Here is a 15960-nt window from a genome sequence, read left to right on the forward strand (position 1 = left end):
CCCTCTCAAAAAAACTTTAGGACAGTAGTCACAGTCCTTGTTATGTCACACCTAGACTACTGTAATGGCATTTATCTGAATGCCCAAAAACAACATCGTAATAGGCTTCAGATAGCTCAGAATGCAGCCGCCAGGCTTCTGACAGGCATACTGATTTTTTTTTCGGTAAAAAGAGAGTTAACTCGGCTACAATGGCTCCCAGTGAAGCAAAGGGTTCGTTTTAAGGCCTTATGCGTAGCATTTAAGGCACTCAATGGTCTAAAGGAGCAAAAAATGTCCAGATCCCCACTGTTAGGAAAACCAGCTGGGGAGGCAGGAGCTTTATCACCTGCGCGTCCAAGGCTTTGAACGAGCTTCCGTTCTTTCTGAGAAATGCCGGAGACCTTCTCTCCTTTTGAAAGGGTCTAAAACCCTGGCTCTTTACGCATTGAACCCCCTCCGAATATCGCCTAAGCAGAGCTCAGCGCCAGGAAACCCTAGGGTAAGTGAGCGCTTTTTATAAATTTAATTAACATAACATACACCACTCCGGAATCCTCTGATGAGGTCTTCTCGCCAGGGACACTAGGCGTGGATCCTGTTGGAAATTCTGTGACTACCACCTGCACGGCATCAGAACCTTTTCCCTATTTAGTCCCTTATGACTGTCAGCGCCCCGCAAGGGATCGGAGGAGATGACGACCGGGAGAGTGATGGTCGGCACGGGAATGGGAGGTACCATCTCCGACCATGTACTGCAGCATCCTCCTGTTTGAAGGGCTTTGGGTTGATGTAAAGTATAGACCTGTGTTTATGGTATATGATTCTTTTCTCTCTCTCTCTTTTCTCTCTCTCATTTTTGTACTTTTTTTCTTTTCTTCTATTTGAAATATAGGAGGAATGCTATGTTTGGTGGGCTGGCTCACCTTGCTAAGATGTGAGGGGTGTGCCATTGCCAGCACCCTCTCCTAGTAACGAGGTGGTACAGGCCTGAAGTGGGAGTGGCCGTCCTTTGAAGTTAATAAAAGAGGCTGTTAACGACTGAGATAAAATCAGCAGCATTCCTGGATTTCTTAAAGTTTGTCGGCGGAGGCGGGGGAAGCCGTGGGCTTTGCAGCACGAAGCGTGCAGCGAAGCGAGTGTCTCTTTAAGCTCGCTGCGATGCTGCTGCTCTCGTGAGCCGATGTGCACTCGGGCGGAGGTACTGTGCCTGCCTCCCCAAAACACGCCTCCGGGATCCGAGCAGGCACGAAGGAAGTGAGACTGCTGGCTCGGTGCGAGCGAGGCACGGTGGAAAAGAGAGAGAAAGCTCGCCACTGAGGAGGAGCGCGGAGGGCCAGGCCGGCCAGCCACAAGCTGTTGAAAGTTGGTCAAGTTGACTAGGGCGATAGATCATGAGGTCACTCTACTTTCTTCTCCCTACAATTGCTGTCCTGTTGTGCTGCACATGGATCTTGCCAACACTGGGCTGCAACAAAGCGCTTTGTGCTAGTGAAGTAAGCAAGTGCCTCATTCAGGAGCTTTGCCAGTGCCGCCCAAGTGACGGAAACTGCTCATGTTGCAAGGAATGCATGCTCTGCCTCAGCACACTGTGGGAGGACTGTTGCGACTGTGTGGGAATGTGCAATCCAAAGAACCACAGTGACACACCCCTGACATCCAAGAGCACAGTGGAGGATCTCCACGACCCGGTCCCGTCCCTGTTCCGGGCACTCACAGAAGGAGAAAGACATCTGAACTGGAACATTGTTTCATTCCCCGTGGCCGAAGAGTTGTCCCATCATGAAAATTTGGTATCTTTTTTGGAAACCTTGAATGAACCTCAGCATCAAAATATATTGGTTCCAAAGAACAACGGCCATGTGACACGCAGCAATGATAAAGAGCGAATATGCACTGTGATCTACTTCAATGACTGCATGTCCATTCACCAGTGTAAGCTATCTTGTGAGTCCGCAGGCGCATCCAAGTATCGCTGGTTCCACAACGCGTGCTGCGAGTGCTCCGGCCAGACTGCGTTGACTACGGCAGCAAAACGGTCAAGTGTATGAACTGCATGGTTTGAAGATGAGGAAAACAACAAATGCAGAAAACATTTTTATAATTTTATTCTTGCCTCCGCCAAAGCTGTGTTCTTTTTTAAAACTGAAAAGAGAAGAAGGACTGGAAGACCCCTGTGTTGGTAAATAGATATCTGTTGGGTACAGCTGAATACTGGCAAATTGGGAGAGATGTGCACGATTTCGAAAGTAGTTTTTGACCATTTGATAGTCTGAATTCTTTTTATTTTATAAGAATTGTGCACTTTTTTATGTCATTTCAGTGTAAAGCTTTCTTTATTAAAAATCGGATCAGACCTTCTGGATCCTGAACGATAAAAAAAAAAAAATAAACAAAAGGGACCAGAACCTGGACCTCGGGATTCCGGTGACCACACTAGCAACTAGAACGTCTGTGTGTTGCTTATTTTGGAAAGGCCTGGCCCATTCATAGAGCCCCCCCCGTGGCTATATCCCGTGGCTGCCCCCACTTAACATGTATGACCAGCCATTCCTCACTGTGTCCTCCTCCGACCGCCCCCCCCCCCCCCCGGCAACAGTACCATACACAATCTGGATGCCCGGAACTGCACACCGGCTTCTGTACATGGTAGGCTCCCCCCGGCTTCCTAACACGGTCACCAGTGCCCACTGGAAGTTGCCACCAGGTAACCTGCTCTTTCTTTTGAACCCTTCAGCAGACCAATTTCCCTGACTCGCAGTGCATGCTAACACTGGGGTATACTACTTAATACAACACAGATCAAGTGACTTCGCTCATAGGTTTTGACCCACTTTTCGAGTATACTCCCCAAGAGGCCATCACCTGGTACATATCTGACTACTAGTTAAAGGGTATACTTGTCCTAATTTTTCCCTTATTATTATTTTCCAGATATTACCCTTACACACCAGACCGGAAGCGCATCTCCTCCGTCTATCCACCTGGATTCTCCTGCACACCTGAAAGCCACCCACTAAAATACAGCCCACTGGGCACTGGCCCAGTACCAGAATGAGTAGTTCACCACTCTAGGCCTGATATGGTATGTTATAAGCATTTTATAGCACACAGCTGCCATTAGCTTTGCCTGCTGGAACTTTTCCAGAAAGGAATGGTTGCTTTAATTATCACAGGCTGCAACATGCGATGCATGGTTGCAAGAAGGTTGGGTTGATTGACAACTATGTTGGATGTTGTCACAATCTACAAGGCGTCATGTACCATGTCATTGAATTCAATTCAATTCAATTCAGTGATTTATATAGCGCGCTACATACCCAGAGGGTCTCAAGGCGCTTGGAGAAGGGTGGGGAGTTACTTGTCGAATATCCAGGTTTTAAGTTGCTTTCTGAATGCTAGGTGGTTCTGAGTGATGCGAAGGTGAGTGGGAAGTGAGTTCCAGGTTTTAGCCGCCTGGTAGGAGAAGGATCTTCCTGCCATGGTGGTTTTGTTGATGCGAGGTACAGCAGCAAGGGCTTGGTGGGAGGAGCGTAGCTGGCGTGAGGGGGTGTAGAAGGAAAGTCGTGTGTTGAGGCATTCGGGTCCAAGTTCGTAAAGTGCTTTGTGTGCGTGGGTTAGAAGACGGAATGTTATCCTCTTATTGATGGGGAGCCAGTGGAGGTTTTTCAGGTGACCCGAGATGTGATCTTTACCCGGAATGTCTAGAATGAGTCTGGCTGATGCGTTCTGGATGCGTTGGAGTTTTTTCTGAAGTTTTGCGGTGGTACCGGCGTATAGGGTGTTTTCGTAGTCCAGGCGGCTTGTAACCAGTGCGTGGGTGACCGTTTTTCTAGTTTCAGTGGGGATCCAGCGAAATGTTTTTTTGAGCATGCGAAGAAGGTTGAAGCAAGATGATGAAACTGCGTTGACTTGTCTGGTCATCGAGAGTGAGGAGTCCAGAATGACGCCCAGGTTTCGTGCGTGGTCTGTTGGGATGGGTGCTTTTCCAAGGGATTCTGGCCACCAAGAGTCGTCCCAGGCGGAGGGGGAGGTACCTAAGATAAGGACTTCTGTTTTGTCGGAATTCAGTTTCAGGCGGCTGTGCTTCATCCACTCGGCTACTTCTCTCATTCCTTTATGTAGGTTGGTTTTGGCGGTGTTAGGGTCTTTGGTGAGTGAGAGGATCAGTTGAGTGTCATCAGCGTAGGAGATGATGTTGAGGTTGTGTTGACGTGCGATGGCCGCGAGAGGGCTCATGTATACGTTGAAGAGGGTGGGGCTGAGTGAAGATCCTTGTGGCACGCCACAAATGACTTCAGTGCCTTCTGATTTGAATGGTGGGAGGCGGACTCTCTGAGTTCTTCCGGCAAGGAACGAGGTGATCCACTCCAGTGCTTTTCCTTGAATTCCGATGTTTCTGAGGCGTTGTAACAGGGTGCTATGACAGACTGTGTCGAAGGCTGCGGAGAGGTCGAGGAGGATGAGGGCGACGGTGTCACCATTGTCCAGTAGAGTTTGAATGTCGTCTGTTGCTGCGATGAGTGCGGTCTCAGTGCTGTGTTTGGCTCGGAAGCCGGATTGTGAGGAATCGAGGGATTTGTTGGTTTCGAGGAAGACGGTGAGCTGGTTGTTGACAGCTTTCTCGATGACTTTGGCCGGGAATGGAAGGAGTGATATGGGGCGGTAGTTTTTGAGTTCGGTGGGGTCAGCTGTGGGTTTTTTCAGAAGGGCGCTGAGTTCGGCGTGTTTCCAGCTATCAGGGAAGGTGGCGGAGGTGAGGGAGCAGTTGATGACATCTCGGAGGTGGGGTGCGATGATGGAATCTGCTTTGTTGAAGATGTGGTGAGGGCATGGGTCTGTGGGGGATCCTGAGTGGATGGAGTTCGTCAGGCGGATGGTATCATCCGTGGAGATTGGGTTCCAGTCATTAAGGATGTTCAAGGGGGGTGAAGGTGTGGCAGAAGGTTGGGTGGGTTGGTGTTCGGGTTGGTTGTCGAAGCTGTTGTGGATGTCTGCGATTTTGTCGTGGAAGAACGAAGCTAGGGAGTCGCAGAGGTCTTGAGAGGGAGTGATTGAACACCATGTTGCTCAATTACAAAGGGCAAGAGTACAGTAAAATAGAGTTTTTCACAGATACAGAGGACCATCAACCAACCATAGCAAACAGCCATAGTTTCCTAATGTATTTGGTACAGTGACATGGTGGTGCCTGATCCACTTCATACAACATTGGTGCTGTGTGGTTGCTTGCAATGTGTCCTGGACCATGTCATAACGGTACTGTGTTAACACACCTACTGCATGCATATACATCAGTGTAGGGTTTTTTGTACCGGGGAACAAAGGTGATTTGATCATAGTCTTATGCATAAGACCATTATTGCCCTAGTACATGACTGGAGTATTTATTTCCGGTGTATGACAAAAAGTTTGGCGTCAATTATGGTGGTTGCAGCACATTGCTGTTATCACTGCAGCAAATGTGCCGGATGGGGAGTTGATTAATGAATAGCCCTCTTGCTGTGTTTGGACTAATCTGCGCATAGTTGGGTCTCACCAAAGATGTTTGCAAGCCTGAAAAATCCTACACTGCTAGATATGGGAAGGTGCGATGGATACAGGAGCAGGTGTCACCACAGCCAATAAAGAGCTGCATCTGATCCCAACAGAGTAGGTTTGAGAAGAGCAAAATTTCAAATTTACCTATTAACATCTACGTGCAAAGTCTCAGGAGACACAAGTTTTGAGTGCTATGAAAAGTGGTCGCCCGCTATCCAGTGAATGTGCTTCAGGGTGGCCTTCCAGAGATTTGCTGCTTGGACAGCGCCAGAAGTCTCACCACTGGTGCTCCTTCATGAATTGACATTTCAATAAACAGAATACCTGACAACATTGATCAAAATATTTCTTTTGCCACACTAGTCCTTTTTATTGACACTGGGCTTCAATTCTTAATTTCTCTTTTCTCAAACCTTATTTTCATTTAAGAATCCCGTCATCGAGTAGATTTCAAAATCTCCTCAATATTTTTCAAAAAACATGAAACATTTATATACAAAACATATACACATTATGTGATTAACTAGACAAGCTCATAACTTGTTACACATCAATAGACTCATGTATTAACAGATACTATAAACATGATATTTCATGTGATTCACACACTGAAATACATGTTCTCAATACTTTTATATCACTTTTTTTCTGATGTTTGATTCACACACTGAAGTACATATTATCAACACTTTGATATCACTTTTTTTTCTTTCATGTCCTACTAGTTGTACTGGGACCTTATTTCTCTTTGTCCTCAGAACTATTTGTGTGGTCCTGCCCGAGGTCAGAGACTATTTTCAAACTATTATAGAAGAGCAAGATCGCTACAGCTCAACTAGCCGAAAATAATTGGCGTCTTGTTTTTCTTGTTTGCTCTGAACCTCTGTGTAGTCAAAGCTAACGCGTTTTGACCTTATGTTGGTGGGACCAGAACACTATGTTTATGTAAAAGTCTTCATCAGGGCTGGGCTTGGTTTGGGTAGGACATCTTTTATCTGTGCAAATAACAATAGGGCTTGTTTTAGTGTGTGCTACAACTTATTGTGGCTGTGAAAATACTTCGATTTTAGTTGCCTTTCGTACCGTTTTCTGTTACTGCATTGTGGTGCAGTGGCTTTCTGCCTGTTTCAATAAAATTAAGATGACATCTCAGTTATACTGTGCCTTCTTGTATATTCTTTATAGTCCGAAATCTAATGAAAAAAGTCCAAACACCTACCAGGTCAATTGCTGTATGTGGGTAAGGATTTCAAAATATTGCTGCCTCTTGTGCTGTGTTTCTTGGTTAATTATTCAGGTTCTGGTGGAAATAAATGAGTACAGCTTTGTAATTTTGCACTGAATTGCCCTAACGAGCCTTCTTACAGTACATGCTGGATAAAGCGGGTTGCTTCCGACTTTCCTTATTGCCAACGATAGGAACAAGATGTTCTCCTGCTCGCATTTTGTGGGCGTTGGCGTTCTATACGCTAAGCGAGAGTGATGTGTCATGTGTTCACTCGTGTCAGCAAGTGATGGTGATTTTGGATATTTATGGGCTCTAAGGGCATAGTAGTGCATGGGCGTTGTTATGAAGTAGTCAGGATACGGTAGAGGTTCTTAAGAATAGGTTTAATGATAACAGCCCCACACCCGAGGTGGTGCGTGGGTCAGTGGAACATCTGTTGTGACAGTTCATAACAGGGATGCAGACCAGGAAGGATTGGAATGTGGGGGAACCAATCAGGAGGGAGGGAAGGGAGCTCACGCGCAGGGGAGGAGAAGATACCAAGCGCGGGTACGGGGGTAGCAAAGGTGAGATACAACACATCTTCCTCTCTTGAGAATTTAAACAACTGTGCCACTAAGAGTGGTAAGATAAACATGAGGGAGGATAAGCTGGGGGCAGCTAGTCACAGAAAAAGTCATCTAAGCGTTTTGGTCTTCGAATGGATCTGCCAAACCTCCCTGAGATTAACGGTAAGTCTGGTGCACACTCAGAGTCAGAATGGGAATCATGGCTAGTACTGCTAAACCTACTACTGAACCTGTGACCGTCAACTTCAGAGTCAGAATGTGGGTCATCGTGACCACTTCGATTGTATGTCGAAGTGCTGGGATAAGCACCAACAGACCGATCTGTCGATTGACCATCATCTGAGTCAGTGTCAGGTTGGAGATCGTGTGTGATGGCATTCCTAGGCAAACTACACTCTTCAACACAAGGTTTGTCAACGTCAACCCACAGATCATTGTTAACAGGGACATGTTGTTGTTGACTATGAGACTTGTCCCCAGGATGGTACTTTGCCAGTCTGCTCATGTGCCATACTTTCCCATCGCTGAGTCTTGCCGCATTGTTGAACAGTTCATCAATGTAAAGAGGGGCAGTGAATCTGCTTTCTCCTTTCTTTACCTTTTTTTCCAAACAAACTTTCACAAGATCACCGACTTTAAAAGCATGCTCTTTAGCACCGTGTTTCGAATCATACCATTCCTTGTAGTATTTCTGGGCTTTGATAATGTTTTTCCTGATATTTTCAGGTGACCACTCAATTTGCTTTGATTTGGGCATCCAACCCAGGTCGATGCTTAAAGGTTGTTTGCTGCTCATGAGAACAAATGGTGCTGTGCATGTGCTGGCACACAGAGATATCCTGAATGCCCAGATGAGTTTGTAAATTTCTTCTTCCCAATTTTGGTTTGCGTTTCTGGAAAGTTGTATATGTCCCTTCAAGACACGGTTGAAACGTTCAGTGAGACCATTACCTTCAGGGTGGTAAATTGAAGTGGTGCGATGAGTGATGCAGTTCCTTGCTAGAAACGACTTGAATGCCTCTGAGCAGAATTGTGGACCATTATCAGTGAGTACTGATTTGGGTAATCCTTCACTCAAAAACAGTTTGTCCAGGAAATTAATGAATTCTGAGCTGTCAATTTCTTCGACAATTTTTATTTCAGGCCATTTGGAGAAATGATCTATCGCCACAAGGATGTATTTGATTTCTCCATCGTGACCTTCGATGGGCCCCACTATGTCCAAGCCCAGTTTCTCCATGCCATTAGGGGGGGTTGAATCGGAGAGAGACTGACCTTTGACGTTTTGAGAGTCTTGTCAGAGTCACAGCATTCTATACAGTTCCTGACCTGGACCTCAATTTGTTTGTCAATACCCGGCCACCAATAACTTGATCTCTGCTTGGTCTTGGTGATGCCAAGATGGCCAATGTGGCACAATTTCAGAATTTTGTCTCTGAGTGTGGAAGGAGCTATAGCTTTACCGATTCTGTACAGCACACCATTTTCCCAACTGAGTTCATTTCTTGTTTCCCAGTACGGTTTGATAATGTCATTTAGGTTGCGTTTTTCAGGCCATGCAGAGTTGACGAATTTGCAAACATCTTGTAGCGTTGAGTCATGCAACATGTGTTGACCCCATTCTTCCGCAGATATTCCGTCCAGGTCTGTGTTGAAGAGCAGCGCCACTTTCTCCTCCTCTTCTTGTGTGGCCGCGTTTTCTACGTGAGGCAGAGGCAGTCTGCTGAGGAAATCTGCAATTTTGTTTTTCACGCCTGGCCAATATTCCACTGTGTAGTTGTAATCCAGCAGTTTGATTGACATTTTGCTCAGTCTCGGCGAAGCATTTTGTAGACCCGAGGCAGACAGTATCTTGATCAATGGTTTGTGGTCTGTGCGAAGATGGATTTCATACCCCCACACATATGATCTGAAGTAATTGAGCGCCCATGAACAGGCCAGCATTTCGCGCTCTATTACCGAGTACTTTTCCTCTGCACAGGTGAGCGACCTGGAGGCAAAGGCTACAACCCATTCCTGGTTCGATGTGTCTTTCTGAGCCAAAACCGCACCAATTCCTTTGTTGCTAGCGTCAGTCGTTATATAGATTTCCGCTTTGGGGTCAAAACCTTTGAGAAAAGGTGCTTCACTGATATCCTTTTTGATGGCATCGAAAGTGACCTGACAGTCAGGTGACCAGGCAAATTTGTTTTTGTTTTTTAGTAATTGTCTTATATAGTAGGTCTTTTCTGAGAAATTCCTTATGAACTTGGAGTAATACTCCGTCAAGCCAAGAAAAGCTCTTACATCTTCTTTGCTCGAAGGACACGGAGCATTGAGGATTGCATCCACTAAACCCTGTTTGGGTTTAATGCCTTCATGGCTGATGGTGTGCCCAAGGTAAATCACTTTGTCCTGTGAGATTTTACATTTGTCAAGTTCTACAGTTAAACCATGCATTTTCAATTTGTTAAAAACTTGCCTAAGGCGTGTATCATGTTCCGATTGGTTGCTGCCCATGACCAGGATATCATCTTGGAAAAACCTGATGCCGTCAACACCTTCCAGAATGGATGTCATGCTTTGCACGCGTGGGTTCGGATCCCATCCTCGTCGCCACTGTTATGAAGTAGTCAGGATACGGTAGAGGTTCTTAAGAATAGGTTTAATGATAACAGCCCCACACCGGAGGTGGTGCGTGGGTCAGTGGAACATCTGTTGTGACAGTGCATAACAGGGATGCAGACCAGGAAGGATTGGAATGTGGGGGAACCAATCAGGAGGGAGGGAAGGGAGCTCATGCGCAGGGGAGGAGAAGATACCAAGCGCGGGTACGGTGGTAGCAAAGGTGAGATACAACAGGCGTGCTTCTGCTCTTTCCAAGGCATCGTACCTCTTTGCAGCGTGAGGGTTCCTCGCACTCAGTTACTTGCTTCTCTCCGGCGTCCATCTGTGAGTCACCAAACGCTCAGTTGGCTCGGCGTGTAGGGAGTTTTTTGTTTCCTGTCTTCATTTGTTTTTCGTGTGACGTACTTGCGTATGTAACACATGCGTGTCCGTTACCTTGGAGAATAGCGAAGCTAAGATTGGGATTGGATAAGATTGAAATGACGCCATTCCGATACTTCCTGGTTACGTGTTCCATGCGTTCTACATATTTTTGGGTTTATTACGCTTACGGGTCTCCTCTGTTGGTCGTTGTCATGGGGATCGAGAAAGCTAGAATTGAGGAACTTTTTTAGCCAGTCTGGTGCCTCGTGTGTTTTCCATGCAGAGGTTTCCAAGCAATGGATAATTGGGGAGTAACGCAAGTCGTGAAGGGGAGAAATCTCATGTGAACTAGAATAAATTAGGCTAAAACTATGGTGTTTTTTAAAAAAAAAACCTCTTGATTATTCACAGTTTGTTAGCTCAGACATTTAATTGAGGCCATTTTCAGTCGTACCCAGAAACATAATGGTTTTTGCTTCTATTTTGGATAGAAGATTCTCAATGTTGTTTCCAGTCACGTGCCTTAACACTGTCGATTTTATTTCATTCGGGCCATGTCCCTTTTCTATGTAGTGGGAGACCATTGGTGCATTAGGAGTCTTACATCTAATGCGAGACCGATGTCGTGTAACCCGTTTTTTTTATGGGCTGGCTGGTTTTCCCAATGTATGCTTTAGCGCATGGACAAATAACGCAGTAGATAACGTTGTGAGTGATACAGTTTGTAAATTCGTCATATTTTGTATACTTGTTACCATATATAAATTTTGTTCCTTCCATCGTACATGACACGTAGTTGCCGCATTTCTCATGTCCTTTAATTGGTGGTAGAGACAGCATTGTTCGTAAAGAAATATCCTGTTTTTTAGCTGTAGTGTTTGCACGCACGTGCTTATCCTTTATGCTGTTATTTTTCTTTATAGCATATATTGTTCTCAGTGTAAATAGTGTAAGGCCTTTCACCGTATTCCAATTTTTGAGGATAATTTTTTGCACCTCATTGGTGAGCCCCGAAAAAGTTGTAACACAGACAAGGGGCATGCGGTCTTCTTTCGTGGTGTGAGAAGAGAATCGCGGGGGTGTACCATGCCCTTTTTAAAGCCCTCTTGAGCAGTTTTTTGGGTAGTTCCTGGCTAGGAGTTTATTCAGAAGTTCTGAAGCGTTATCAAAGTAATCCTCCTTATTGGTACAATTTCGCCTTATTCTGAGAAACTAAGTAAGTGGAAGGTTCTCACATAAGTTGCGCTGGTGGAAACTTGTAAAATGAAAATATTTATTCTTGTCGGTTTTCTTTGTGTATAGGGTGGTGTAGATGTGCCCTTCTTCGTGCTTAATCATGAGATCCAAGAAATTAATTTCCGATTTGCTAGCATTCAAGGTAAACTGGGTATCCGGATTCCTGTTCAGCCAAATTACAAATGCTTTGAGCTGTTCTTCCTTTCCCCTCCAGAGCATGAACACATCATCGAGATATCTACACCATATTGTGATGTGTCCATCGTACGTCTGTGGCATCATCCATCTTGTGATGCCAGGGTCGAGAACGCTGGTACCGGGCAATTTTAAAGTTCGCATTTACCGCGAGGTTATAATGCACGTATGGCTGCATCACAGAAGAACCCCGGAGAATACATTCTGAAGGCTGCAGAGGGGTCCTGCTCATGCATGGGCACCCTCTCACATAAAAACCAGCACCCTGCATCCATGATAGATAAGGCCTGCCATAGTGGTGACTGATAGGTTTATATGTGCAGTGATAAGGTAGATATAGTGCACCTATATCTAAGTAAGGGGCGGATGCACCACCTTAGACAGGTTGCAGTAGCAGACCTGTGGTGTCAATTTGAGTGGCTTCTCCGGGGTGGCATAATACATGCTGCAGCCCCTGGGAGGCCTCTGGGGTACCTATGCCCTGGGTGTATAGTATACCATATACTAGGGACCTATAAGGGTACCCCGGCTCCCGATCTGGATTGTACCTAAATTACATGCAATCAGTTTATAAGAGAAAGCAGCTAGGCTGGGGTCTTGAATAGCAGGATCCCAGCCAGACTAAGTCGAAAACAGTGAAACATCAGCAAAAAGTGGGGGTAACTATAAGAAGCAGATCCTACTCTCCTACATTCAGTCTTTCCCATTCCTCTGTTACTCAGTTTGTGTTGGTCAAAGGGGAGGCAGGGAACAATGATGGACTAGATAGGTTTGCAGCAATTCCTTTCTAGAGTACCTTTAGAAGCGAGTAATTAAACACATTGAGAGGAGGACATGGGTCATATACTTGAGGTGACAACAATGAATAAACAAGCATTTACAATGCAATGGTCTCGGCATCATTAAAGGTAGAGCTATTGGCATTGCTCATGACATTTCTTTTTTTTTCCTTAAATCATAAATAAATGGCATTGTCATTTACATTGCCAATACACAGCACTCTGCACTCAACAGCACACACCACTCTGCACCTGCACTCACTACTCTGCACTCACTACTCTGCACTCACTACTCTGCACTCACTACTCTGCACTCACTACTCTGCACTCACTACTCTGCACGCACTACTCACTACTCTGCACGCACTACTCTGCACGCACTACTCACTACTCTGCACGCACTACTCACTACTCTGCACGCACTACTCACTACTCTGCACTCACTACTCTGCACGCACTACTCACTACTCTGCACGCACTACTCACTACTCTGCACGCACTACTCACTACTCTGCACGCACTACTCACTACTCTGCACGCACTACTCACTACTCTGCACTCACTACTCACCACTCACTACTCACTACTCTGCACGCACTACTCACTACTCTGCACTCACTACTCACCACTCACTACTCACTACTCTGCACGCACTACTCACTACTCTGCACGCACTACTCACTACTCTGCACGCACTACTCACTACTCTGCACGCACTACTCACTACTCTGCACGCACTACTCACTACTCTGCACGCACTACTCACTACTCTGCACGCACTACTCACTACTCTGCACTCACTACTCTGCACTCACTACTCTGCACTCACTACTCTGCACTCACTACTCTGCACTCACTACTCACTACTCTGCACTCACTACTCTGCACTCACTACTCACTACTCTGCACGCACTACTCTGCACTCACTACTCACTACTCTGCACGCACTACTCTGCACTCACTACTCTGCACTCACTACTCTGCACTCACTACTCTGCACTCACTACTCTGCACTCACTACTCTGCACTCACTACTCTGCACTCACTACTCTGCACTCACTACTCTGCACTCACTACTCTGCACTCACTACTCACTACTCTGCACTCACTACTCTGCACTCACTACTCACTACTCTGCACGCACTACTCTGCACTCACTACTCACTACTCTGCACGCACTACTCTGCACTCACTACTCACTACTCTGCACGCACTACTCTGCACTCACTACTCACTACTCTGCACGCACTACTCTGCACTCACTACTCACTACTCTGCACGCACTACTCTGCACTCACTACTCACGACTCTGCACTCACTACTCACTACTCTGCACTCACTACTCTGCACTCACTACTCTGCACTCACTACTCTGCACTCACTACTCTGCACTCACTACTCTGCACTCACTACTCACTACTCTGCACTCACTACTCACTACTCTGCACTCACTACTCACTACTCTGCACTCACTACTCACTACTCTGCACTCACTACTCTGCACTCACTACTCTGCACTCACTACTCTGCACTCACTACTCTGCACTCACTACTCTGCACTCACTACTCTGCACTCACTACTCTGCACTCACTACTCTGCACTCACTACTCTGCACTCACTACTCTGCACTCACTACTCTGCACTCACTACTCTGCACTCACTACTCTGCACACTCACTACTCTGCACACTCACTACTCTGCACACTCACTACTCTGCACTCACTACTCTGCACTCACTATTCTGCACTCACTATTCTGCACACTCACTCTGCACACTCAACTCTGCATTCTGCACACTCAACTCTGCACTCACTACTCTGCATTCTGCACGCACTACTCTGCACTCACTACTCTGCACTCACTACTCTGCACTCACTACTCTGCACTCACTACTCTGCACTCACTACTCTGCACACTCACTCTGCACTCACTACTCTGCATTCTGCACACTCACTCTGCACTCACTACTCTGCATTCTGCACGCACTACTCTGCACGCACTACTCTGCACTCACTACTCTGCACTCACTACTCTGCACTCACTACTCTGCACTCACTACTCTGCACTCACTACTCTGCACTCACTACTCTGCACTCACTACTCTGCACTCACTACTCACTACTCTGCACTCACTACTCTGCACTCACTACTCTGCACACTCACTACTCTGCACACTCACTACTCTGCACACTCACTACTCTGCACACTCACTCTGCACTCACTACTCTGCATTCTGCACACTCACTCTGCACTCACTACTCTGCATTCTGCACGCACTACTCTGCACTCACTACTCTGCACTCACTACTCTGCACTCACTACTCTGCACTCACTACTCACTACTCTGCACTCACTACTCACTACTCTCTACTCTGCACTCACTACTCTGCACTCACTACTCTGCACGCACTACTCACTACTCTGCACTCACTACTCTGCACTCACTACTCTGCACTCACTACTCTGCACTCACTACTCTGCACTCACTACTCTGCACTCACTACTCTGCACTCACTACTCTGCACGCACTACTCTGCACGCACTACTCTGCACGCACTACTCTGCACTCTGCACTCACTCCTCTGCACGCACTCCTCTGCACGCACTACTCTGCACGCACTACTCTGCACGCACTACTCTGCACTCTGCACTCACTACTCTGCACTCACTACTCTGCACTCACTACTCTGCACTCACTACTCTGCACTCACTACTCTGCACTCACTACTCTGCACTCACTACTCTGCACTCACTACTCTGCACGCACTACTCTGCACGCACTACTCTGCACTCTGCACTCACTACTCTGCACTCTGCACTCACTACTCTGCACTCTGCACTCACTACTCACTACTCTGCACTCACTACTCACTACTCTGCACTCACTACTCTGCACTCACTACTCTGCACTCACTACTCTGCACTCACTACTCTGCACTCACTACTCTGCACTCACTACTCTGCACTCACTACTCTGCACTCACTACTCTGCACTCACTACTCTGCACTCACTACTCTGCACTCACTACTCTGCACTCACTACTCACTACTCTGCACTCACTACTCACTACTCTGCACTCACTACTCACTACTCTGCACTCTCTACTCACTACTCTCTACTCTGCACTCTCTACTCTGCACTCTCTACTCTGCATTCTGCACTCTCTACTCTGCATTCTGCACAGTCACTCTGCACTCACTACTCTGCATTCTGCACAGTCACTCTGCACTCACTACTCTGCATTCTGCACACTCACTCTGCACTCACTACTCTGCATTCTGCACACTCACTCTGCACTCACTACTCTGCATTCTGCACACTCACTCTGCACTCACTACTCTGCATTCTGCACACTCACTCTGCACTCACTACTCTGCATTCTGCACACTCACTCTGCACTCACTACTCTGCATTCTGCACACTCACTCTGCACTCACTACTCTGCACTCACTACTCTGCAC

General features: G+C 46.6%; 1 protein-coding gene and 1 pseudogene across 2 annotated transcripts in view; one reads left to right on the top strand and one right to left on the bottom strand.

Annotated features, from left to right (window-relative positions):
* The window catches only part of MTERF4 (mitochondrial transcription termination factor 4), a 407863-nt gene that overhangs the window by 204823 nt on the left and 187080 nt on the right, over positions 1 to 15960 (bottom strand). Inside the window, exon 1 of one of the 2 annotated variants that reach the window (XM_086943979.1) lies at positions 10190 to 10322. The exons of the other annotated variant lie outside the window; for it this stretch is intronic. Within the exon in view, the coding sequence (XP_086800105.1) occupies positions 10190 to 10246 (57 nt within the window). The 5' untranslated portion in view covers positions 10247 to 10322. Of the gene's footprint in view, positions 1 to 10189; positions 10323 to 15960 lie in introns of those variants that run through there. 2 annotated transcript variants of the gene reach the window in all.
* LOC147683577 (twisted gastrulation protein homolog 1 pseudogene) lies at positions 1242 to 2193 on the top strand (annotated as a pseudogene).

Source organism: Lissotriton vulgaris, chromosome 11 (genome assembly GCF_964263255.1).
Source record: "Lissotriton vulgaris chromosome 11, aLisVul1.2, whole genome shotgun sequence".
NCBI lineage: Eukaryota > Metazoa > Chordata > Amphibia > Caudata > Salamandridae > Lissotriton > Lissotriton vulgaris.